The sequence below is a fragment of the Lutra lutra genome, chromosome 13, assembly GCF_902655055.1.
Source record: "Lutra lutra chromosome 13, mLutLut1.2, whole genome shotgun sequence".
Lineage (NCBI taxonomy): Eukaryota > Metazoa > Chordata > Mammalia > Carnivora > Mustelidae > Lutra > Lutra lutra.
Window position 1 is genome coordinate 33,169,271 of NC_062290.1, and position 26,358 is coordinate 33,195,628.

General features: G+C 40.3%; 1 protein-coding gene across 1 annotated transcript in view; it reads right to left on the reverse strand.

Moving 5' to 3' along the window:
* GLDC (glycine decarboxylase) overlaps positions 1-26,358 on the reverse strand; it is a 95,569-nt gene that overhangs the window by 21,081 nt on the left and 48,130 nt on the right. Inside the window, exons 14-19 of the mRNA XM_047700955.1 lie at positions 26,210-26,251; positions 24,721-24,863; positions 9,967-10,042; positions 4,063-4,188; positions 2,263-2,412; positions 774-886 (exon numbers count right to left, since the gene is read on the reverse strand). Of these exons, the coding sequence (XP_047556911.1) occupies positions 774-886; positions 2,263-2,412; positions 4,063-4,188; positions 9,967-10,042; positions 24,721-24,863; positions 26,210-26,251 (650 nt within the window). The remainder of the gene's footprint in view (positions 1-773; positions 887-2,262; positions 2,413-4,062; positions 4,189-9,966; positions 10,043-24,720; positions 24,864-26,209; positions 26,252-26,358) is intronic.

Here is a 26,358-nt window from a genome sequence, read left to right on the forward strand (position 1 = left end):
CCTTTAGTGTTATTCTGACCTCATCTAATTATTTCTAGTATTAAGGTCTGTTTCCTTCTGACTTCTCTCAGATGTAGTAAGAATCCAGCCTGCAAAGTGTTTAACACTTTACATCCAACTCACTTCTTTCTTTCTTTTTCTTTCTTTGTTGAGAACATCTAATTTCTACTCTCTTAGCAAATGTCAAATATACAATACAGTGTTATCAATGGTAATCAACATGTTTTACATGTTACACATCTCATAACTTAAAGTTTATACCCTTTACCAACCTCTCCCTACCCACCCCCCTGCTCCCCAGCCCCTGACAAGCAATTTTTTCCTATGAGTTCTTTCTGTTATTGATAGATAATTCACTTTCAACATAACCATCAGCTGATTTCTTTTTTAAAAAGAATGAATAAAAAGAAAAGCTTCTTGGAAATCTATTAAAGTCTAAGGGACACTTGCAGGTGCTAATGTTCCAGTTCAGATACATAATACCTCAGTAAACTCCCTATTCATTGCTCTGCTAATAAACAGCTCTATCTACACATGACTATGAGCTTAGTGTGGTCAATCGAGCATTGTGGTTAATAAAATCTAAGTATGCTCCTCTTTGGACATCCCCTTAATCACCCTTCTCACTGCTTCTCTCCCAGCCCCTACAAGAACACTAGATATGAAGGTGTCCATGACACTTGAAGACCTTGATGAGAAGAACAGCAAATTTGGGGGCATTCTTTCATTTTTAGTCTCTAAAACCTTCCTGAAACAAGCAGCCCAGAACTCACACGCCGATGGGCCCCATGCCAGGGCCGCCTCCTCCATGGGGAATGCAGAAGGTCTTGTGAAGATTTAGGTGTGAGACATCAGACCCAAAATCTCCAGGACGACAGATTCCCACCTACCACAAAGGGAAAGAGCCAAAATCAAAAGTCAAGAGCTTGAAATGGTGCTCTGGAAAGGTGGCCATGCTATTTACTGCAGCTTCTCCCTTTAGAGGAAAAGGCAGGCAGAGCTGTTCACAGAAATTTTCTCAATACTGGCCAAGTTCTGCAGTCAAAACCTCACATCCCACAGGCAGCCTAGCTTATAGTTTCTATGGAAACAGCAACTGACCATTTAGCCTAATTTAGATTTTAAAATGCAGATTTGAATATACAGTCAATTCCTAATTTTCCACCACAAGAGGGAGGAGAGGAAGCACCCTAAGCAAAAGAAAGGGAAGTACCTCCTTGCTGCACGAAGAGATTACTTTCACCCTAGCAACGTTACCTCCCCCTGTCTGGTTGGCTTTGAGTATCATGTACTTCGGGCACACCAGTGGAAGGGGATAGAAGGCCACCTGAGAGGATGCTGGGCCAAGGGCAAGGAAGGGAGGCTGACAGTTTTCCTGAGACCACCCTAACACCAACCACAACATTCAACAGGCCTTCCTGCCACTTTGGCATTAGGACTAATTTTCAATGTGGCCAAAGATGAAGCATGCATTAATGCTAGTGATGCAACAGATAATCCCTGGACCACACTTACAGAAGCAATCAGACAGAAGTAAAGAAAAGCAGGAAGAATTTGAAATGGCTAAGTAAAACAAACCAAAACCAAAAATGAACGAAAAACAAAACCAACCCACAATCACAACAACAAACAATGACCAAGAAGTTAGGAAAACTCTGAAAGATCATGACATCCTCTGCTCCAATGCCCCTACAGCATTTGCTCAGGGGTGTATATTACACAGAACCCTATCCAACCCTCCCTCCCTCTCTCACTCTAACACACACACACACACACACACACACACACACACACCCCACATAAGTAATCAGGATTGGCCCTTCAGGGACAGAACTATTCAGCCACTTCACACTGAAAAAGTTGAAGCCAGATTAATGGCTTGTTCATTGTCAAGGGATATTGTGAGAGATCAACATCCAGAATGGCCAGAACTTGGGTCTGAACGCTCATAGGCAGGGAGTCAAGTGACCTTCTTACCAGTAGCACCTTGAGAGAGATCCCAACTTCTGATGAACTAAGGACATTCAGTTCATTCCCTGTACCCTGTTGCTCTCTTTATCTCCTCCCCAACCCCCACTATCACCTCCTTCAAATCTAACCTCAGAGAAATTGAAGCACTTTGCTTGAAATTGGCAATAAACAAAGTCAACCACAGTTCTGAATTCAGTATCATGTTTTGAGACAATTGTCAAGAAGTCAGAGGAAAAAAATCTTTTTCTGACTTAACCATTTTCCCAGAGAGTCCCTCTTTGTGTTGCCTACCTGTGCATTCATATTTGCCCCATCTAGATAGACCTGTCCTCCGTGTTGGTGGATCAGGTCACACACATCACCAATGTTCTCTTCAAATACTCCATTGGTGGATGGGTATGTAATCATGATTGCTGCCAGGTTCTCCTTGTGTTTATCCACCTGTGGGATAGAAAAGAGCAGAGGGAGACAAAGGAGGATATGTTTATTGGCCAAACCCTTTCTTTTTACTTTACAGAATTAGGAAAGATGAAATCTTGGACTTTCCATTTCTGGAATTTTCTCAAAGTACCATGGCAATAACAATTCACAGCCATTAGTCTTTTCTTAAGTCATTCCAAAGAAATAACAAAACGCCTTTAGGTTAGGTCTCCAAGATCAAGACCTAAAAGACTATTAGAAAGATTTTGCGGGGGGCGCCTGGGTGGCTTAGTTGGTTAAGCAACTGCCTTCAGCTCAGGTCATGATCCTGGAGTTCCGGGATTGAGTCCCACATCAGGGACTCGGCAGGGAGTCTGCTTCTCCCTCTGACCCTCCTTCTCATGCTCTCTCTCTCTCTCTAATTCTCTCTCTCTCCCTTATTCTCTCTCTCTCTCTCAAATAAATAAATATTAAAAAAAAAAAAGAAAGATTTTTGGGTATTTTAGGCTCAACTCCCCAAGGTTTTCCTTGGTTTTAGTCATCTGAATAATTATTTCAGATCTTTTTGGCTCCAGACATGTCTATTCTCACAGTTAATCTCTCTCTGCTCATCTTGCCATACCCACCCCTATTCCATTTCCCTCTCATTCTGTTGAAATTAGAATTCCCATAAGGAGTGTTCTGCTCTGATAAAAAGAAATCTCCCTCACATTTCCTTTTCACAGAAAGCAAACATATATAAAAAGCACATTCCTGTTGTTCTGGCCAGTGAGTCAGAGTGAGCTTATGTGGAAATGAAAAAAAAAAATTTTTTAAGGTCATATCCTATATTGGGGAAACTTAGTAATTACAACTACCCCAAAATATCTGTTGGTATAAACTTTGTGGGGCTCTGGAAGGGGGGATGGATGGAAGAGACAAGCAGTGCTGTATGTTTTCAGCTTCCTTTGAAGGCAGTTACATGAAGTTCTCAGTCTCCATGCCTAGTAATCCTGACAAAATCACATTGCTATTCAACTGATTTCCTTCCCTCTTCAAGATGCAGCCTCCAGTCCACCAGTGGAAAACAGATACAGTTGCTAGGCAACCTCTTCCTGGAGGTTGGGAGGTTGGGAGTGGGGGTTGATGTTGCAGGAAGGAGATGGAATGCTGCCCGAATTTCAGCAGGTAATGGCTGGGACAGTCACACACATTTGCAAAATCTACATTTATGTTTTAATTTCCAACGCAAAGATTGAGAATAAACTGTGACCGCTAGTTTGATTATTAATGGGGAAAACGGGGGAAGGTTGGGCAGGAAGGAGGAGGCAGGCAGGCCCTGCAAGGAGTCACCTTACTATGACCATGAATAATTCATTCAGTTTCTTACATATGCATTAAGAGGATGGGATTTCAGTTTAAAGGACCTTCTCCCGGTTAGTGAAGGAAGAAGTAGACTGTGTTCAGTTTTATTATGGACCAAAAATGTGACTGTTGCTTTTTATTTTTCTAATGGAGATGGTTAGGTTTTCTGATTTTACACCATTTTACCCAGACCATTCAGAGGAGGAACTGCAGTCTTTTAATTAGAATGCAAAGAAAGATAACATTGATATAAACCATCCAGTCCCTTCTCCCCACCACCTCTTCCCAACCCAGACCTCGCCCATCTGTTTAGAGGAAGATGGGTACCATGGCCTTGAGGTGAGCCGTGTCAATATTCCCGTATTTATCCACCTCCACAGGCTGAATCTTCATGCCTGCCATGTGAGCACTTGCGGGATTGGTCCCATGTGCTGATTTTGGAATAAGGCAAACCTTAGGAATGAAAAGGAAGGAGAAAAAATCATCACCAGGCTACTCATGGCAGAAAAATCCTACAGATGCTTGAAATACAGATTAAATAGGCACCACATGCTTTATTTAAACTGGTCACTACTGCCTTAAAATCTGCTATGATTTCAGTATTATTGTAGTGTAAAACAATGTCCGAAAGAGAAGTCTGCCTTTGAATCCACAAATATTGCTCTTTAAAGACTCGTGTACTCTCCTCCCTTATCTCAGCATAGCAAAAACCAGACCCAGGCTTACTGTGACCTTGTCACAGTTATAACATGTAGAAAGAAAGCATCTTATAAGAACATGAGGTTGGAAGTTAAACCCTAGGACCCAAGTGCCCAAATCACAGCTTCAGTGCTCAGCATGGCTTTGCTGAGATCCAGGAGAGATGACAATGGCAGAGGTAATTCCAAGGTCTTCCAGTGCTGATACATCAGTTATGTCAGCATTTACTGGATGCTTAATCTGTGCAATGAATTGTTAGTTGTCACACAAATCATAAGGTGAGAATGAAAGCATGCCATGTGTTCATGGAAAATGCATGCAAATGTATAAACAGGGGCCACAGGAACTCAGAATAAAGGGGTGTCACTTCAAGCAGAAGAGGGAAAGGGAAAGGGTTTCCAGAGCTAGAGCCCAAGCTAGCCTTTAAAAATGAGCTGAATTCATCCACAGAAGGTGGATGGTGGGTACAATTTTAGAATTCCCAGATTTAAATCATTTTCATTTCCTCCTACAAATCACATGGTCGCAAGCAAACACATATCCTTGGGTAGATGTGATGACGCTGCACTACAGGAAAGTGCATCAAGGTTTTTCCCAACGGAAAGCAGCAGGAGAAGCAATGATCACCCTGAAAATAATCCTCCTGTTTCTAAATCCCAGAACCATCACTGCAATCCCTTGAAGAGAAATGGATGGGCATTACGGAAACAGGCTTATGAAGGGGAAACTTGGCTTATAGCTGTTTCCTCAAAAACAGCAAAGCTGTCTACTGAAGAAATATGTGCATACACAAAGGCAAACTGTCACTTTTCTGTTGACAGAACATTTGTGCTTCTTTTGAATGGTTACTGGTCTCACGCTGATTATGCAGGGTGTCCTCAAATCCTTTTTCTAGTTTAAATGATTCCCTACTATATTGACTTTCTTTAATTTCTCAACCAAAGTCACTTGTCCATTCCTATGAAGTATTTTTATTCTATCACAGAATCTTTGGATAAAAGGACACCTTCTGGGCAGAACATTGATCAAGAAGGAAAAGGCAAATATGAAAAATTAATATAGTCAACTTATTCAAGTTAAAAATTTTTGAATGAATATAAAATATTGGTTAAAGGCCTAAATTAAGAATTTGTACCAGCGAAGTTCTGCTGGAAAAAAAAAAAAATTCAAGGTAAAAATGTCAACTGTCCTGTGGTAAGCTAAATAATGGATCCCCTAAAATGTCCAGACTTGATCCCCAGAATCTGTGGATGTTATCTCAGGGCAAAATGGACTTTGTGACTGATTAAATCAGGTTCTTCAGAGGAGAAATTCTGGTTCTTGAAATCTGGGTTATCAGTTGGGCCCTAATATATATTTCCTAGTATTCTTAGCAGAGGGAAACAGAGGGAGGTTTGACTATGAAGTAAGTAGAAAATTTCATGAATGAATGGGAGGATGGAGAGATGGCAAGAAGGGGCTCCAAGCCAAGGAATGCAGGAGGCCTCCAGAGAGGCAAAGAAAAAGATTCTCTCCTAAATCCTCCAGAAGGAGGTAGCCTTGCCAACACCTTGACTTCAGCCGAGGGAATCCAATTTTAGTCTCCTAGATTCCATAAGTGAGAAAATAATTTTTTGTTTTTTTCAAGTCACTAAGTTTATGAGGATTTGTTACAGCCGCCACAAGAAACTAATACATATCCTGACATGAGGCAGTAGAAAGAAAAAAGTCTCAGCGGTTTTGTCAATGATCATTTATATGTTGCTGTTATATATTTCTGGTTTTCTATGTGGAAATAGGAAACTTATTTAATAATTTTGGGGGGGAATTTTTAATGGTAATTTTCTCTCACTTTAAAATTATGGGGTCACAAGGAACATAGGAATAACAGGACCCAGATTTGATGCTTTAGTTTATATAAAACATTCCTCTTTGGTGCATTCATGCCCATTTAGGTGGATGCTATGTTTTCCCAACTCCCCAATGTACCTGGGATAGACCCAACCTAGAGCTCATCCTCTAACACTTGCTGAATGAGTGAGGGATTAAGGAGCAGTGTTCCTTTGTAAGGGAAATAAATTTCTTATCACTAATAAAATCTAACAACCAAAGTCTACTATTTCATATCAGACAGTTGGGAAGCGAAAATACTCCCATATACATTTGCGGGTAGGGAGTGGTTTTTGGTGTTTTCTAGGGGTTAATGTTTTCCCTTTGTATAAGAATCTCATCTCTGATCAGCAAATCTAAGTTAATATTTGACTAACAAGTTGAATTATTAATTATAAAGGGCTTTGGAGAGTGCTTGGTAAGTATTTGTTAAATAAATTTATATTCCCCCAAATTAAACTGGTAAATCAGGAACTTGGCTGTTGCATTTTAGGAACCTCTGAAATTTAACCTAAGAGCAAATGTGAAAATAACTACCCAATAGCTTGAAGTAAGAGAACCATCAGGAACCTGGGAGGTTCTGAGGCACATGATTTCCCCACACTCCTTTTCAAAAAAGAAGGATATATTTTACTGGATTCCATTAGAGTCTATTGTGCAGTAGCAGCTGCCTTGGATTTCTCTGATGTGGAAAAATCCTTGATTATTTGAGCAATAAGTCATTTTCTTCTTTTCCAACTGAAAACATTGGCTTTAATTAAAATCTTTAATCTAGAAAGGATGCTAACATTTCCAAACTTAAGAATTCTGTATTTCTATAAGCTCTGAGTGGCCTTCCCTGCCTCTTCCTCCCAGAGCCCTCCCCGAACCGCTGCACCTAGCTCCCCTCTGTCCTTCAGAATGGAACAAGGACACATGGTGATAACAGTGTAGACAATGGTGAGAGAAGAAATGTCACACACAGGGGACAGAGAAGGAAGGACTGAAAAACACATAGAGGGGAAAGGCACAAGAAAGAAATCTATGAGTCCAAGATCTCTGCCCAGGTGCAATCAAAAGTTCTTTTATCCTTTCTCCTTGACTTTTCTGGTTTGGTCCCCAACTCCTGAACATTCACAGATACTTCCTAGTGTCACACTGGAGAACTAGGAAACAATAAGGGGTGGGAAGCATCACGGAGTAGACAGAAAATGTATGTTAGCTGGCTCTTAGTTATTAGAAGGCAGGCTCATCGCTTGCCTTCCATAAGCACCAGAGTGTAGATCTCCGAGGCCTCTCTATAAAGCCTCTGGGAAGGAGGGGGGTGAGACAAAGGAGGCAGTGTGGTCACATTGGATGAATGGATCCCTTCCCAGGATTCCTAGATACCTTGTGGCTGAAAAGTGTAACAAGGGGGAGTTCTAGTGGCTATCTCAGTCTGAGGAAGCCACAAAGGAAAAACAGATGGGGGACTTTTAATGTCAGTCACATGGCATCCTTTCCCTGAACAACAGGAGCTTCAGTATTTCCTTTATGATGCTAAAGAATAATAGTAGTTCTAAACTAACCCTTGCTTAGAAAATTAAAGAGTTCAGGGTGCCCGAGTGGCTCAGTAGGTTAAGCGTTTGCCTTTCCAGGGTCTTGGATTGAGTCCTCCATCAGGCTCCCCGCTTCTCCCTCTCCCGCTCCCCCTGATTATGCTCTCTCTCCCTGTCAAATAAATAAAATCTTTAAAAAAAAAAAAAAAAGAAAATGAAAGAATTCAAAACCACTAGAGAACCCAAGTGAAAAAAACCAAACTAGTGTATCAGGGACTATGTCTATCTGAGTTATGACTTGATGTAACTCTGGACTGGTACACACAGTACCTTGTATATGACCAGTATTGAATAATTACTCAATTAATGAATGTCCTCTTTTTAAAAATTCTTTGAAAATCAGTTCTACTTACTGCCCAACTAGGGTAAAGGCCTGGGAAAACACACCTGTGGAATCAGGATAAATAAACAGAAGGAGAAAGAAAATGTTCTTTCTTCCCTCCTTTTTTGAAAGAGAGACGAAATGCTTTTTAGATACAGGCAACTAGCCATGAATAATCTAGTTTTAATAAAAACAGAAATGGGCTGAGATTGGGCCACTACCTACGGTATCCCACTTACTTGGGCAGCCAGAACAAGCCTGGCACCCTTTTCTCTAACTCTCCTGAGATGGGCAGTCACTTTTGTCCTGCTCCCAACCCCTACCCACTGCTCCCTCTAAGAGGGAGCTCAGTCTACAGCTCATGTGGACAGCCCATGTCTACAATTCAGTGGAAGTTCTAGCTTAGTGCTGGTCATCACCAAAATGAAGACCTCCCTAAAACACAGTCCCTTTCACCACACTTGGAAGCAAAGTTCAGATAATCGCTACAAGCACTGCCTCTGGGCATTAGTGGAGTCCAGTCAATCCCACTAGCACCTCTGTCAGTCCCTATACAGGCTCCAAGAGCAATCTGGACCCTAGAGACTAGACTCTCATACTCAAAGCAAAAACTGAAGCAGAACCATGAATTCTGCTCCATGTCTTCTTCTGCTGCTTAGAGATGACAATTCTCAATAGGGAACTTACTTATTCAGTAAATATTTAATTAAAAATTTATTTATGGGGTGCCTGGGTGGGCCGGTCAGTTAAATTTCGGCTCAGGTCATGATCTTGGGGTCATGGGATCAAGTTCCATGTTGGGTTCCATGCTGGACATGGAACCTGTTCAGGATTCTCTCTCTCCTTCTCCCCGTACTTTTTTAAGCAATGTCTACATCCAACGTGGGGCTCGAACTCACAACTCTGAGATTAAGAGTCACATGCTCCAGGGCACCTGGGTGGGGGTGGCTCAGTCAGTTAAGAATTTGCCTTTGGAAAAAAAAAAAAAAAAAAAAGAATTTGCCTTTGGCTCAGGTCATGGTCCCAGGGTCCTGGGATTGAGCCCTGCATTGGGCTCCCTGCTCAGCAGGAAGTCTTCTTCTCCCTCTCCCACTCCCCCTGCTTGTGTTCCCCTCTGTCTCTGTCAAAAAAATAAATAAAAACCTTAAAAAAAAAAAGTCACATGCTCCATCAACTGAGCCAGCCAGGCACCCCTTGATAAAAATTTTTTGAGCATACAGAAAGCAGAATTGTGCCTAGTCACAGTAGGAGTTACAGAACAATTAAAGGTTGGTCTCTGCTCTTTCTCCAGGCCTAAGACATGGAATTGTAACATTCCTGTCTTTTCCTTCCTTTGCTTCCAGGAGAGTTAGAGAAAAGGGTGTCAGGCTTGTTCTGGCTACCCAAGTAAGTGGGGTACAGTGGGGTACAGATTGGGTGGTGGCCCAATCTCAGTCCATTTCTGGTTTTATTAAAATGAGAAGATTGTTTATGACTAGTTAGTTGCCTGTATTTTGCAATGAAGAATCTAAAAACTGGCTGACTTTTACACACTGGGTTCGAGCAAAAACTTTTATCTCCAAATGTTTTCCCTTAAAATGGTCCTGTGAAATGTCCTGGGGTAAGGACCGTAATGGCCAGTTCAAAGAAATCTGTTTCTTAATTGTATGTTCCCTAACTGCTTACAAGAAGGTTCAGAGGGAGTGTACCACAGAACAAAGAGGATGCTGAGAGTTGGACCCACTGCCACCCGGTGGTAAGCAACCACCACTTGTCCATACTCACTGTCCTGTGTCCCTCTCCTTTCCCGTCGAAGTAAGCTCGGATAGTGGCCAGCCCAGCATACTCCCCCTGGGCTCCGCTGCAAAGATAAGAAGAGGGTCAGGGCTTTGGGCCTCTTTGCTTTCATTTACTCATTCAATATTCACTGGGCATGGGCGGCATGTTCACCAACATGTGACCTAAAGATATTACCCTACACCACTGAAAGCTCACCGAGGATCGCTGCACCAGCCTAAAGTTCTTGAACAACCACAGAACGGATCTTGGTCTTTGTACTAAAGCTTACCCACTGCTACTCAGAGATGGTCCTTTCGAGCCCTGCTTGGGACCATGCACCTAAGATTTCATTTATCACAGAAAATTTCAAAATTATACAAAAATAGAAGAATATATGGAACTGCCATGTACCTATCACCCAGCTTTAACAATTCTCAGATACGGTCAATCTTTTTCCAACCATATCCCTCACTAACCCCCTCACTCTGAACTAGATTATTATTTAAGTAGGCTCCATGCCCAACACTGGGCTTGAACTCACAACCCTGAGATCAAGAGTTCCTTGCTCTATGGACTAAGCCAGCCAGGCACCATGAACCATGTTATTTTGAAGCAAAATTCAAGAATCATATCATTTTATCAATTCAAATTTCACTATTTATCTTTCAAAGATAACAACTGTTTTTTAAAATATAGTTACAGGGGCATCTGGGTAGTGCAGTCAGCTGGGCATCCAACTCTTGGTTTCAGCTCAGGTCTCATCTCAGGGTTGTGAGAGGAAACTGCCAGTGGGCTTCATGCTCAGCATAGAGTCTGCTTGGGTTTCTCTCTCCCTCTCGTTCTGTCCCTCCCCTCCACGTGCATGCTCTCTCTCTCTCTCTCTCACTTTCTCTCTAAAATAAAGAAGGGCATGTGATGTAATGAGCATTGGGTATTATATAAGACAGATAAATTACTGACCTCTACCTCTGAAACTAGTAATATACTATATGTTAATTAATTGAATTTAAATAAAAAAAATTAAAATAATAGGGTGGCTGGGTCAGTCAGTTAAGTGTCTGCCTTCAGTTCAGGTCATTGATCCCAGGGTCCTGGGATCCAGCCCTGCATCAGGCTTCCCGCTCAGTAGGGAGCCTGCTTCTTCCTCTCCCTCTGTCTGCCACTCTCCCTGCTTATGTGCTCATTCTCTCTTTCTCTCTCTCTCTCTGTCAAATAAATAAAATCTTTAAAAAATAAAAATAAATAAAAAATAAAAATAAAGTAAGATCTCCAAAAGTATTATACCTAAAACCACAATTTCTCAATACCACCACATTTTTAGTCAGTGATCAGATTACCCCAAAGGAACTATGTACTTTGAATGTGTCAACATTCCCTTTAGTCTCTTGGGTGAGCTTTCCCAGGCCCCACATCCATGAGGTTGCTAGGCCGGCCATACCCAACTAAGCAGTCCTGGAAGGCACTACTTTCAGAGCACACTTAATGACTAACAGTCCAGTGAGTGATGCTGACTCAATCATAAACTGTTACTTAATGTTCTCAGTAATTTCTGCAGGAAAGAAAGGGAAGTGAGTAATAGGTTTTTAAATCCCATTCAAATGCGTATTTCCTCTATTTCGCAAAATTATACCATTCTTTAACTATAGAAAGCCCAGTGGTTTTGGCATTCATCCTTTCTAATCACCCCACAATATTGAGGTCATACTCTAAAAGCACAAGGCTTAAGGACAAACTAGATTAACTTTGATTTATAAACCAAAAGCTAAAATTTTGAGTACTGGAATATTTTTCAAGAGAACACAAGGATCAAACTAGTTGGATTTGAAATGTTTGCAAACTGTTGTGGAACACTGATCATCTGGTGTCAGGAGACAGAAGAATTGAGGACTTGGGGAGGACATAGAACAGGGAAGCATCTGGGGTGAAAGTCTTGGAGTGTGGCTGGAGAAAGAGAAGGGAAGTGGTGATTTGCAGAGCAATAAAATTGAGGAGATGAGCTAAGTAACAGTAATAAGTATAAACTGTTCCATTAACCAAGCATGTCCTAGTTATCAGGCAGAGTGCACAAAGGAAGCACTGGGAAATGGTAGCCCTTGTGGTGGTTGCCACCAAGCATTTTTCATGATCTTATTTAATCGTCCCAATACTCCCATGAAGTAGGTACCATTGCTCCTATTTTGCATGAAAAGAAACTGAGGCCTGAGTATTACATGCCCAATGGCCCACAGTGGCAGATTTTACACTTCATACCACTTGGCCTCTCAAGGAGGCTCATGATTCCCAGGTAAGCTGTGCTACTCCTCTGAGTATGCTGTGCTTCCCAGAGGAGTCAGAGTTATGGTTTTCCTTCACAGAACCCTTGTCTGAGTGATAGAATGAGGAAGTTTAACTACACATAAAAGAAGACCTGTCCCTGTAAGACTGGGGCACCCAGCTCCTCATTGCTTAGTTTAAATAAAAATTCTGCTCTGCTTGCTTTTGGGAGGGAGGCAGACGCCAGTCTCCCACTTTCCTGGCTTTGGAAAAATAGTTGTAGTTCACACGATGTTTTTATTTTGGGAGCAGAAAAATGAACATGCTTCAGCAAACCACCCACACTCCTAGTTACTTAGCCTCTCTGTGCCTCTGTATTCTCATCTTTAAAATAGGGATAATAAATTGCACCCATATGCACTCAGAGTATTTTGCTCACTCTTCTGTTAATACAATCCTATACATGTACTGTACATTGAAAATGGTTATAGAGCTCACATTTACTTTGTGTGCCTGTCTTGTCTCAGAGTGTAAGCTTTGAGAGTAGTATCTGGGTCTCAGAATACATAGAATAGTACTCTGCATGGAGTAGCTCTGCAATAAATGCTGAATAAATTTGTTCAAAATTGAGTTCCCATCTCCAGCCCAGGCAGTCAACACTGTCATCCTTTCTTCCATGGAAAGGGGCCTCAACAAATGGCCATGTGTTTTTCTCACAACTTCTGTTCATCTTGTTTTGTTGGAGAGCCAAAGTATTCAGACCAAGAATGAAAGAGACTGGAACTATGAGCTGGCAATCCAAGAGAAAGGAAATATGCTAAAGACTTCATCATAAATGCTGGATGCAGGGGCGCCTGGGTGGTTCAATGGGTTGAAGCCTCTGCCTTCGGCTCAGGTCATGGTCCCTGAGTCCTGAGATCGAGCCCTGCATCGGGCTCTCTGCTCAGCGGTAAGCCTGCTTCCTCCTCTCTCTCTGCCTACCTCTCTGCCTACTTGTGATCTCTCTCTCTGTCGAATGAATAGGTAAAATCTTAAAAAAAAAAAAAATGCTGGATGCAGCAACTCAAAAAGTGCAAAATATATGTTCTAAAGGCCACATAAACCTTATTACTGCTGTTCTATTAAAGTAAGGGGAATTAAAAAGAAGAAGAAGAAAAATAAAGTAAGGGGAATTATTAGTGCCACCTGTTGGTGGAAAAGTATTATGAAAAATAACTGCTTGGCTCCAAAACCCAGATTGAAAGTCTATCAGAAAACTACATGTGGAGTAGCAGCAAGGATAGTGGTTTTCTGACATCTTTTAAATTGGAAGTAGTTGGTGACTGGGACCTGGAGAGCTGGCAACAGAAAGAAGGACAGCGGTGGGTGGGGAGCCTCGGACCCAGAGATCACAGGCTTAAACTGTCTTAGAAAAGTGAGCCAAGTGAGCATAGGCTTAAACTGTCTTAGAAAATAAAGTCCTGGGCGCCTGGGTGGCTCAGTGGGTTAAGCCGCTGCCTTCGGCTCAGGTCATGATCTCAGGGTTCTGGGATCGAGTCCCGCATCGGGCTCTCTGCTCGGCAGGGAGCCTGCTTCCCTCTCTCTCTCTCTCTCTGCCTGCCTCTCTGTCTACTTGTGATCTCTCTCTGTCAAATAAATAAATAAAATCTTTAAAAAAAAATAAATAAAGTCCTTCAGCCATGGCATTTATTCAGGCTGGTGCAAGAACTGCTGCATATTACACTGCTTCATGCAGAAGGAGTGAAATCGAGCAGATGATTCCTGCAAAACCCAGACTCACTCTTAGACTAGAAGTCCCACAAGGAGAAAATAAGATGGAGTTGATTGAATTCCACAGTTTTTAATGACTTAACATGGACTCTATTAGTATCAGTGCAGCATCCTCTAGACAATTTCAGGCAGCTACTCAATGTGAATTTATCAAAAAGGGGAAGGGGGAGGGGAAATCTGAAGATGACATGACAGGGCCAAGGTGATAGTTCAGCTCTTTTGCCAAGACTAAACAAGAGCTTAAGGACACAATAAATGTCGAAGATTTTTATCACTTTACCTTTACCTTTGCTAAAAACCCTGGGCAAAAAGGTTGGAATTTAGAAATACTACAGCTTAATTATACCTGGAAGGGTTACATTTTTAGATATTGGAACAAATTTTTATTGCACCCTTACACAAGATCAATCCCAAGGGAAAGTTAGAGACTTCTGCTAGATGTTAGAAATATGACAGCAAATGATCTGTCTGTATATGATGAAGGAACATGGCGTGCTCTTACAGACTGTGCAGAACATTCATGGCCAGTGGTCACTGGTGGAAAGCTGAGCACTTCCTAAGCATAGAACTAATGATGGATTAAGATTATGAATGAACTGCATCCTGTAAAGAAGGAATTTTGGTCAGTTACTGTGTATATTTATCACTGATTACAGAAGTAATTTTTGATGACTCATGAAAAAAAACCCTCAATCTGCTTCAAGAATATGGTGGCTGACATTATAGACACCATAGAAATTTCCTCAGGATTTCGCTGCTTTGGAATATTTAGAGACATCATTAAAGTTGCTATTTTTAAAGATTTTATTTATTTATTTGACAGAGATCACAAGTAGGCAGAGAGAGAGAGAAAGAGGAGGATGCAGGCCCCTGCTGAGCAGAGGGGCTCAATCCCAGGACCCTGAGATCATAACCTGAGCCAAAGGCAGAGGCTTAACCCACTGAGCCACACAGGCGCCTCTAAAGCTGCTATTTTTAAAAGAAATATTTCATGGTTTTTATATTTATACATAGAACACATTTTACAAGACTGCAGAACATGATAATTCACGATTTAAGGTGACCCCAGTAGTCACCAAAAGTCCTGCTGAATTATACTGCAACTGTACTAAGAAAACAGTATTTGTGTTCTCTAGGAGGATACTGTATTTATACTAATCAAAAGCAGCTAAAAATGTGCCCTCAAGAAAATGATCATGTTATGGATTCTACCATTTTAAAATCTGGTGTCAGTAATTTAAGATTCATACTTTTTTTTTGAATTATCAAGTACCTAGATTTATCAGATCTGTTCCTATCTTAATTTTCTCTAGATATTCTTACAGAAATGATTTTCTGTTTTTATCCCCATTATTATTTTTTGCACACTGATGGCCACATTTAATGTGTGACTTAAGAGAAGTTCTCTTTTATGCTGTTTATAAGTCAGTAGGCCTATTTTTTTTTTTTTTTTTTAAGATTTATTTATTGGGACTTTTGGGTGGCTCAGTCAGGTAAGCATCTGCCTTCAGCTCAGGTCATGGTCCAGAATCCTGGGATTGAGTTATGCATTGGGCTTCCTGCTCAGAAGGGAGCCTGCTTCTCCCTCTGCTTGCAGCTCTCTCTGCTTGTGCGGTCTCAAATAAATAGATGAAATCTTTTTAAAAAGAAAAAAAAATAAAGATTTATTTATTTATTTGAAAGAAAGAAAGTAGGAAGAGGCAGGGGAGAGAATCTCAAGCAGACTTCTCAGTGAGCACAGAGCCTGACATGGGGCTCAATCTCACGACCCTGTGATCATGAGTTAAGCTGAAACCAAAAGTTCGAGGCTTAACCATCTGAGCCACTCAGGCGCCCTGGACCCATTTTATTTTTAATAATATTTGAATTTCCTGATGAGTTTTTTTTGGTATTTTTTTAACTATTACATTTAAAAAGACATTCTTCATGAGAAATCATTCTTCGATGATAAATTATACATTTAAATATGAAGTGAATTGTTTCCCTTTATCTATAATATCTAACAACTAGCATCTAGCTCATTGTATGCATTGTAACATCTGGAAGCTAAAATATATATTATTTAAAAGATAAGATTTCTATAGATATAAACAAGTTTATTCCAAAATTTATATGCAAGGCAAAGTAACTAGAATAGCTACACTTTGAAAAAGAAGAAAGTGGGCGGAATCAGTCTATCTGATGCCAAGACTTATTATATACCTACAGGAATCAAGATTGTGTGTTACTGGGGGAGGAATAGACACGTAGATTAATGGATTAGAATACAGAAACCAGAAATCAATTCACAAAAAATAAACCAAACTGATTTTTTTAAAAAGTTGCAAAAGCAATGCAGTGGAGGAACAGTAGCCTTTTCAACAAATAGTGCTAGAGCAGTTAGACACATGTAGGTCAACCTAAGACTTTTACCCTTACACAAAAATCATCTCAAAGTGGATCATGGATTTACATGTAAAATATAAAGCTATAAAACTTTTAGAAATAAATGGAAAAAATCTTTGGGATCTAGGACTAAACAAAGAGTTCTCAGACTTGAAACCAAAAGCACAATTCACAAAAGGAAAATTGATAAATTACACTTCACCGTAATTACTTTTGCTCTGCAAAAGACCCTGTTAAAATGGCAAAAAGACAAGCTACAGAGTGGGAGAAAATATTTGCAAACTACTTATCAAATAAACAGTAAAGATATCAAAGACAGCCCAAGTAGAAAATGGTGCTGTGATGATCCAACACGGAAATGTGCTTAGAAATTCTAAAGAAGGGTCACCTGGATGGCTCAGTTGGTTAAGCATCTGCCTTTGGCTCAGGTCATGATCCCAGGATCCTAAGATCAAGTCTTACCTACATCTGGTTCCTTGTTCAGCCGGGAGCCTGCCTCTCCCTCTCCCTGCCACTCCCCCTGCTTGTGTATTCCCCCATGCCCCTTTGTCTGACAAATATCTTAAAAAAAAAAAAAATACTAAGAAAGGTTTCCATTAGGATGCTGGAGATTCACTGGGTATTCATTGTTGCTGTTTTTATGTGTATGTGGGAATGCAAAGTCTTTTAGACTCCTTACTTATTAGGGGAATTTCCCATTTTGTGTGAGCCCAGGAGAAAGGCAGGGTCCTAAAGCCACCTGTAGAAGCAGGAAGGGACCAGACATTCCCAATCACTACCCATTAACAAAGTGCTGGACACATGACCCACTCCCAACCATAGGATACTCCAGTAGCCTGGGACTTCATCAATCTGGAAAGAGTAACCCAAGGAATGGGACAGTCAGAGATTTTCCAGTGGTAGTGGTGACTCTTCCCCTGGAATAACCCTGATCTCTGCTGCCAGTCTCTCTTGGGTCTTGCCACCTAATTCATATGTGGATTTAAGTTTAAATTATGTTACTATATATTATATTATATTATATTATATTATATTATATTATATTATATTATATTATTATTATAAAATCATGCATTCGTGTGATTTAAAAATATGTATCAGTAAAACAAGCAACCCCCTCCTATTTTACTAGTCTCACTCTCCAGAAGGAAACCCAATTAATGATTTCTTGTGATGTATGTTTTGATGTTGAGCATTTTGATGTCAAACTCCCCTCATCCAAAAACTTTTTTATTTTAAAAATACCACCATCAAGTGCTCAGGAAGTGACTAAGTGATCCAAATGAAACATTAGCTAAGGAACTGACAGGGTGAAACTGATCCCACTTTCAATCCATGGCAACATCATCAGACACTCGCAAGAAAATAAGGTTAAAAAAAAATGGCACTGATTCCTATCTTATGAATGGAATAAACAGGGTTAACTGACACTTTTCCAATACACGTACTTTGGAAGCAATAGGATTTAATCAGTCTAATGCTGTTGCTTACCTCAAGTACCCAAAAACTGCCTGGATCTCCTTTCCAATGAGGATATAATAAAAACCTCTCAAAAGATCATTCTGGAATGTTCTTACCAATCTGTATCTAATATGACATAAACTGAATTCTATACTTAACCTTCAAATTATGGTCAAGAAACATCTGAATAGATACAGCTGCTCTAACCATTCTGATATCTGAAGAGTACCTTAAAGCAGAGGTTCTCAAACTTAAGTTCCCAAACAAAGCATCAGCCTCACCGGAACCTGGTAGAAATTCAAGTTCTCAAGTACTGAATCAGAAAATCCTGTGGGGGGATGCCTGGGTGGCTCAGTTGGTTCAGCAGCTGCCTAAGGCCCAGGTCATGATCCTAGGGTCCTGGGATCAAGTCCAGCATCGGGCTCCTCACTCATCGGAGAGCCTGCTTCTCCCTAAGCCTACTTCTCCCTAAGCCTGCTTTACCTGACACTCTGCCTACTTGTGCTCTGACAAATAAATAAAATCTTTAGGGAAAAAAAAAAAATCTTGTGGGTGTGACCAAGTGTGAGAACCATTGCTCCAAACCCTACAAACGGCAAAAATCAAAATACACTTTTGAGAGTTAAGGAAATTGGGGAAGGGGAGATCTCCTTACTGTGTTCTATGTCCTCAAAGATGGTGCTCTTTTCTTTCTAAGATTTTTTATTTGACACAGAGAGAGAAGTCAGTGAGAGAGGGAATACAACCACAGGCAGTGGGAGAGGCAGAAGCAGGCTTCCCGCTGAGACGGAAGCCTGATGTAGGGCTTGATCCCAGGATCCCAGGATCATGACCTGAGCTGAAGGCAGATGCTTAAGGACTGAGACACCCACGCACCCCAAGATGCCTCTCTTCATCCTTTACCATTCTCTTCTTCCTGGAATTCTGGGAAATCAGTCTCTAACCAGAGGAGGGTCTCTGCTATCTAGCCTCCCAGAGTTCTCTGAGAGGGAGGTTGTGGAGCTGCACCAGCCTCCGTGGAAAGTATGATCAGAGATTATCAATGGTATGAGCCCTGTTAAGAGCTATCAGTGACGTCAGTCATGAGCTCAAGGATGGGGGTGTGGGAGGTAGCAACTATCAGGTGTTTGATTCTCCTTGCTCTATTTCCTGATAGGCACATGATGGTTGTGATTTAGTCTTCAAAGGGCACTTGCAAAGTTCAGACCACTGGAAGATATTCTAACTAACTAATCTAACTAAGCTTACTTCTTTGGTGTTTGTTCAGGGCAATACACTCTCCAAAACAATGATGCACATTAGAATCACCTGGGTCAGGTATTAAAAAACCATGACTCCCCCCCCCTCCCCACCCCACCCTAGGAGATTCTGATACTAGTTTGTGGGGTAGGGAGAGCATCAGAATTCTTCACAGGCTCTCCAACTAATTCTAATAAGCAGCCACGACTGTTAATGGCTGCAACTCCAGTGTTTTTCACAGTAGGTGGCCAAACCAGCGTATTAACATCATCCAGAAATTTGCTAGAAATGTAATTTCTTAGGCCCCAATCCAGCCTTACTGAATCAGGAACTCTGACAGAGAAGTTTAGCAATTTAACAAGCCCCATAGGTGATTCTCCTACACAATCAAGTTTGAGATCCATAGATTATTCTGTTTACACCTCTGTTTAAGAACCTTTCAGGTGGAGATTCTGGGAAACTGACATCTCCATATTCATGATCATAGTTTGCTGTTTTTAAAGATGAAAACAATTTCCTTCCTCTTATTATAAACCAAGGGAGCTAATAATAATCCTGGTTTGTCTTTCACTTTCGATACCAGTGAAAGATGTTAATTACTGTTTCTGTCTGCCTTAAATGTTACATCGTAACTCTAACCCAGCAATTTCTGGAGTGTATCTGTGTGCTGAATGATTTTAAGTGTGTCACAGTGTTTTGGGGGAAAAAGCCAAAGCAAGCCATGCTGGGCACAGTAGAAAATGGAAAGATAATGAAATTTGATTTGGTTACTTTCTTCACCAAACTGGAAATGCTCTCCAGGTTTGTGGGTGGAGCAATAAATACAAGAAATGGGGACAAGCTTCTTAACATTTTTTTTTTTGTTATCAAGTCTTAAACACCTTTGGAATCTAACAGTCCCAGGAAATGGAGCAAGAAAAAGTTTTGCCATATGAGTTAAAGATTTCATGCCATAGTTGATCATAATAAAATCCTTTTTCAACCACAATCATCAGCCATTCCTCAATTAAGCTTCAATCAGATCAATAACAGCATGTGCCTTCTCGCTGAGAGAAGAAACCTACATTATGTCTAAGGAGGAAGCCCTTTGGAGGTCTCACATTTTCTGGGTGTTAACCCTTCCTTTGAGTTACTGAATTCCCTTTCAGAAAAAAAAAAAAAAATCCACTGAAGGGAAAGGTCCTGTGGCAGTATATACCTAGGCAGACACTATGGAAAGACCAAAAGCCGTCTGTGAGCATAATGTAGAACTCTACTGGATCAGATCAGGAAGGCCCAGCAGCAAAGATGAGGCGGAGCAGTCAGGACCACATGCAGGACACTCAGGTTCATGCCTGAAAACTGTTCTCCTACACAATCATCTTTAGAACCAGAGAGTTGTGTTATGAGTCCACTTGGTGTTAAATTTCATTCTGTTCTTCAGAGCTTGTTTCCTATGCCCTTGTTGCAAGACTTTCTCACTTTATGTTTGAGTACTATGTTGCTGCTAAGACTGAGGTAGAATATGGTTTGGAACAAAACCCAGGGCAGGTGTCAAAGCCAGCTTTATCACGCCATCAGCTGACAGAGAAATGCTCTGAGATCAGAAAACCCAGGGTAGAAATGAATCTGTAAGCATCTTACATTGTGTTTGTTTCATAGTATGCATGCTCCCCACAATAAAATTAACTTCTTTTTAGATTATATAACATTTATCATGGTTAAAGAAGTTTTTAGTAATCTAGAAAAGCGTAAGGACAGGGAAGGGGAAAACCAAGATTAAAAAAAAATTAAAAAGCATAAGGACAAAAAGCATTGAAGTTCTACCACCTTGAGAAAACTAACTGTCCTTCTTTTCATATACCTCTTCCCACCTACACCTCTGCATTAATACATAAATCAGTTATGGCCATGCCTCAAAAAAAAAAAAACAACATCTGAGTATATACCCAAAAGAATTAAAACCAGGGACTCAGGTATTTATATATCAATTTTCATGGTAACATTATTCACAACAGCTAAAAGGTGGAAAGAACCCAATGTCCATCAATGGGCAGAGATAAGCAAAATGTGGGGCCACACATACAGGGAAATATTATTCAGCCTTAAAAAGGAAATGCTGGCATATGCTACAACATGGATAAAGACATGAAATAAACCAGATACAAAAAGACAAATATTATATAGTTCCACCTACATAACATACCTAGTAGTCAACTAAATAGCAGCAAAAAATAAAATCATGGTTGCCAGAGGTTGAGGTAAGACAGAAATGAGGAGCTGTTGTTTAACTGAAACAGAGCTTTGATTTGGGAAGATAAAGTTCTGGAGATGGATGGTGCTGATGGTTGCAAAACAATGCGAATTCATGCTATTGAACTGTACTCTTAAAAATGGTTAAAATGGGGCACCTGGGTGGCTCAGTGGGTTGAGCCTCTGCCTTCGGCTCAGGTCATGATCTCAGGGTCCTGGGATCGAGTCCTGCATCAGGCTCTCTGCTCAGCAGGGAGCCTGCTTCCTCCTCTCTCTCTGCCTGCCTCTCTGCCTACTTGTGATCTCTGTCAAATAAATAAATAAATAAATTCTTTTAAAAAATGGTTAAAATGCTAAATTTTCATGTCATGTGTATTTTACCACAATAAAAAATTTTAGAGTTGCAAAATATTCTAATGCTACTTCTTAAAAATTTTGCCATAATAAATATAAATATGACATATCATATTTATATCATAAAAATCATAGGACAACCAAAAAGGAAAAGAAATTTTAGATGGAAAACTTTTCAGTGACTAACCTCTAGAACCCTACAGATATACTGACCAACTCCAATTAGGTATAAACGAAAACACCAAGAAATAGTCTCCTAATGATAATTACGACTGCACCCCATATTTTAGAAGTATAATTTCAGTGGCTGACACAATATAGTAAATTCTCCCTCAATACAGAATATCCAGGAAAACTTGTATTTCTTCTTACAATAAATATGAAGGCTACATCAATACCTTGGATTGGAGTGGTCAATAGCCAGCAGTAAATTATGATGAATTAATCAATAAATAGTTAGTCCTGTGGGTAGACTAATTATAATACTTAGAATATAATGAAACCTAGATATATAATTCACTTGTGGAGAGAAGATCAGCACAAATAAACCAAGAGGGTTCTAACAAGATAAAAATAAAATCCTTACATAATGAATATATGGTATATCCCTTCCTCTTTCCCCCAAACTTTAATCTCTGGAAGCATGATTTTCCCAACAAAAGAGTAGGGCATTTCCTCATCTGTCATAGCAGCCTCTGCTAAGAACCAGAAATATCCCTCAATAAGCCTCAACTTTAGGCATGGCTCATGTTCCTTTCAAATCAGCTCTTAGAAATGAGGGTTACATCTGGGAATCTGTGAAGGTGGAGAAGGCATCACTGACAGAAAGGACATCCTAATAACAATCTCCTTCCCTCCTACAAAACTGAGACAGGGTACTGAATCTCACTGCCAATCACATGACTGAGGAGAGCAGGACAGAGATATAATAAGAAAAACAACAAGAGAAACTTCTACGACAGTGGTTCTTACCCTTGCCTTCAAACTGGAATCACCTGGGAAGCTCTCATGCCTGTGTCCCTTACCTTACCCCTGTCTTTCCCTATTAAGATTACAATTCCATCTGGGACTGAGATCTGGATACCAGAATCTTTTTATAAACTCACCACATGACTCCCAATTTCCAGCCAGGGTTGGGAACCATTGCTTTAAGGGAAGGCAAGCTTCCTTTTCCTTAGGTCCCATCTTTTAGGACCCCAGCTGGGCCCTCAATGAGCTGCAAAAGCTAAGGGCTTAAAGAGTTTAAATAGTCCTGAACAATTACTCTCCCATAGGACACAGAAGATGTAATCATATTCCATCACTAGAGGGCGAAGTTTCTTCATTTTCAACATTTAATTAAAGTATTAATGCCACAGATTAATAATTCACTCAGGTTTCTCTCTTCCTTTGAAAAGGGGTAGGGGCTGATGATGTTTTAATGAAGGTATGAAGCCTGACTTTCATGCATGTCATTCCTTCCTATTTATAAAATCAGGATTTGAGAAGCTATTATTAAAAGAACTCTGTGTCCTTTCATTTGCCATATGCCCCCTTCCTAAAGGGTTTGTATTTTATAGGATGTATGTTTTTACATAGTGCATGACTTTGCTGTAGAGCTTATGTTACCAAATAGGAGGTAGGGCTTGATTGCAGCTAAGATCTAATTACTTTCTATTTCAGAGAGTGAGACAATAAATGTTTCAGTTTTAAAATCATTTGATTTTGGGGGTGCCTGGGTGGTATAGTTGGTTAAGCCTCCAACTCTTGGTTTGGGCTCATATCATGATCTCGGGGTTGTGAGATCAAGCCCCCTGTCAGACTTCTCACTTGGCAGGAAGTCTGCTTGAAGATTCTCCCTCTGCTAATACCCCCTACAAATAAATAAATCTTTTAAAAAAAACATTCATTTTTGTATCTTTTTAAAATTATTTTTATTAACATATAATGTATTATTTGACCCTTGATTTTTTTATCTTGAAGTCTGCATTTCTAACAAGCTCCTGAGTGATGTAAATGCTGAGGTTGCTGGTGGAGTATTATTATACTTCGAGTAGCAGAAGGTGGTGAATCCAGCCACAGAAACGCAACTCTTCTGAAGATACTTGAAATGTGAATTCATGCTGATAAAAGTGTCTACCCATCTCTCTCTCTCTCTCTCTCTTTTCCCTTGAAGACAGATCACAAACCAACTGGATTCCAAATTGGATGTATATCAAAATCATTTGTTTACTTCTTAAAAATAAGGTGTCTTAGTCTTAACTCCTAGAGATTATGATCAGTAGGGCTACAGTGGGACACAGACATTTGTATTTTATTAAGTACCCAAAAACTGGTGCTAGAGTCTTCTGCTTTAAAAAAAACAAAAACAAAAACACCTCACTGTTCTTCAGAGTTTTTACTTTACAGATAAAGAAAGAGGCCAGGATGGGGGCAGGGAACTTTCTAAGTTATTAGTAATAGCACAAACCAGGATCTAGGTTCTCCTGACCCTACTGGATTGAGACACTGCCGCTTGCTAGGAGTTAACATGTGTACTTGATTCTAATTCTAATGCTATGTCATTGATGGATATGGTAACTAGTTTTCAAAGATGGCCCACAATGAAACACAACTCTGGACATTCACACCTATGTGTTGTCCTCTCCTGCATTCAAACTGGGCTAGCCCTGTCACTTGCTTTAATAGATAGAATTCTCTGGAAGTCATGCTGTGAAACTCCAGAGGCTGAGCCTTAAGGGGTTTTGCAGCTCCCACATTCTTCCATCATGGAACACTCCACTTTGAACCTAGACATCATTCCAGGATGAATGAGCCTCAAGCAACCACATGGAGAGGTATACCTGAACAAGAACCAAGGCCCAGGGCAACATCCTCCACTGAGCTCTCAGCCCATCATTAACTTGCCATCGATGTGAATGTGGCTACTAGCTGGACCTTCTAGCCATCCACCCCAGTGGAGTTAACTGTCTACTCAACTCTCAGAATGATACGAAATTGTTGTTTCAAGTCTCAAAGTTTTGGCGTGGGGGGGGGGGGGGTACTATACCAAAAGAGATAGCTGAAAAGACAGAAGAAATCTCTTACCTGTTAGGCTGGAAGGAGAATCGGTCATAGCCCGTGAGTTCACATAAGTCTTTCTCAAGCTCTTGGAAAAGTTGCTGATATCCCTGAGCTTGGTCCAGAGGCACAAATGGGTGAATGTTTGCAAATTCTTTCCATGTGATAGGCTAAAGAATAACAGGGGAGAAAACACATACATATGTACAACTGTAATAGAACAATACTAACTTTAATAATGATGACAATAATGAGTATAGCAATAGCTAGCACAAAGAGTGTTTACTATGTGCCAGGAATTGTTTTAAGCACTTTAAACACATTAATTCATTAAATCTCACCACAGTCTTACCAGATAAGTACTCTTACTGCCTTCATTTTGTAAGTGGGTCAGAAAGGCCTAGAAAGGGAACTTACAAAAAAATATAAACTTTTTTTTATCTTTTCAGGAACAAAAAGTCCCCAAAATAGATTTATATCCATGAAACCCAATGAGTTGTTTCTGGTATGGTTTACGGCACATATATTTATTCTCTCTTCACTGAGCAGAAGAAGACACAAACAAAAGCAAACGGGGAAAATGCTTCCAATCACAACATAAAATGATTTTCTTGTCTGATGGGTTTGTCATATCAGAATAATCCTATGGAAAAAAAGGGAAGAAGACAGTTCTGCTAAAATGGATCCTAGCCTAGGAGAGATATTTATCAACCACAAGAGCAAGTTAAACAAATCTTCTGTTGATACAAGAAATAAATCAAAACCTGCAGTCTCTATCCTTCTGGCACTGTGAATGGATTCCTAGAAAGTAGGCTTAATGTTCTGAATTCTACTGAGCTTAACAACTACAAGTTGATAAAAGCATTGCAGGTTTAAAAGTGGGAATAGGAGGGGCAAGTGGCTGGCTTAGTCAATAGACATGTGACTCTTGGGTCTCAGGGCTGTGAGTTCAAGCCCCACATTCAGTGTGGAGATTACTTAAAAATAAAATCTACAGATAAATAAATAGGGGGTAGGAAGGCATGAATATTATATATTTAATCATTTTAATTTAAATTCAATTAATTAACATATAGTATTAATTTCAGATAATTTTACTCAAATTTAAACAATCAAGTTGCAATAAAATTGGGATTTCTCCTAAAATTGTTGAATAGCAAGGTAAGGATGGGGTGCCTGGGTAGCTCAGTTGGTTAAGTGTCTGCCTTTGGTTCAGGTCATGATCCCAGGGTCCTGGGATTGAGCCCCGCATCAGGCTCCCTGCTCAGTGGGGAGCCTGCTTCTCCCCTCCCTCTGCCCCTCTCTGCCCACTCGAGCTCTTTCTCTATTTCACTCAAACAAATAAATAAAATCTTAAAAAACAAAAAAAAAACAAAAAAAAAAGAACAGCAAGGTAAAGAATTATTCAGGTAGTTATTAAATCACAATCCCAGTAGCTTTCTCCAGTTATGTAATTATGTACAAGGTAGAACACTGCTCCTACTAAGTTCCCTCTTAAGAAAAGTATCCTACTTACTGCGAGTTCAGATGAGCTGTTGAGCTTCATGGTACAGGACCCCTTTAAGAAGCACATCCAAAATGAATCACATTAGTGATTTCCTCTTGACCCTCTGATCTCCCCACATGGCCACCCCTTCATCCCTCTTGCAGCATATCAGATATAAT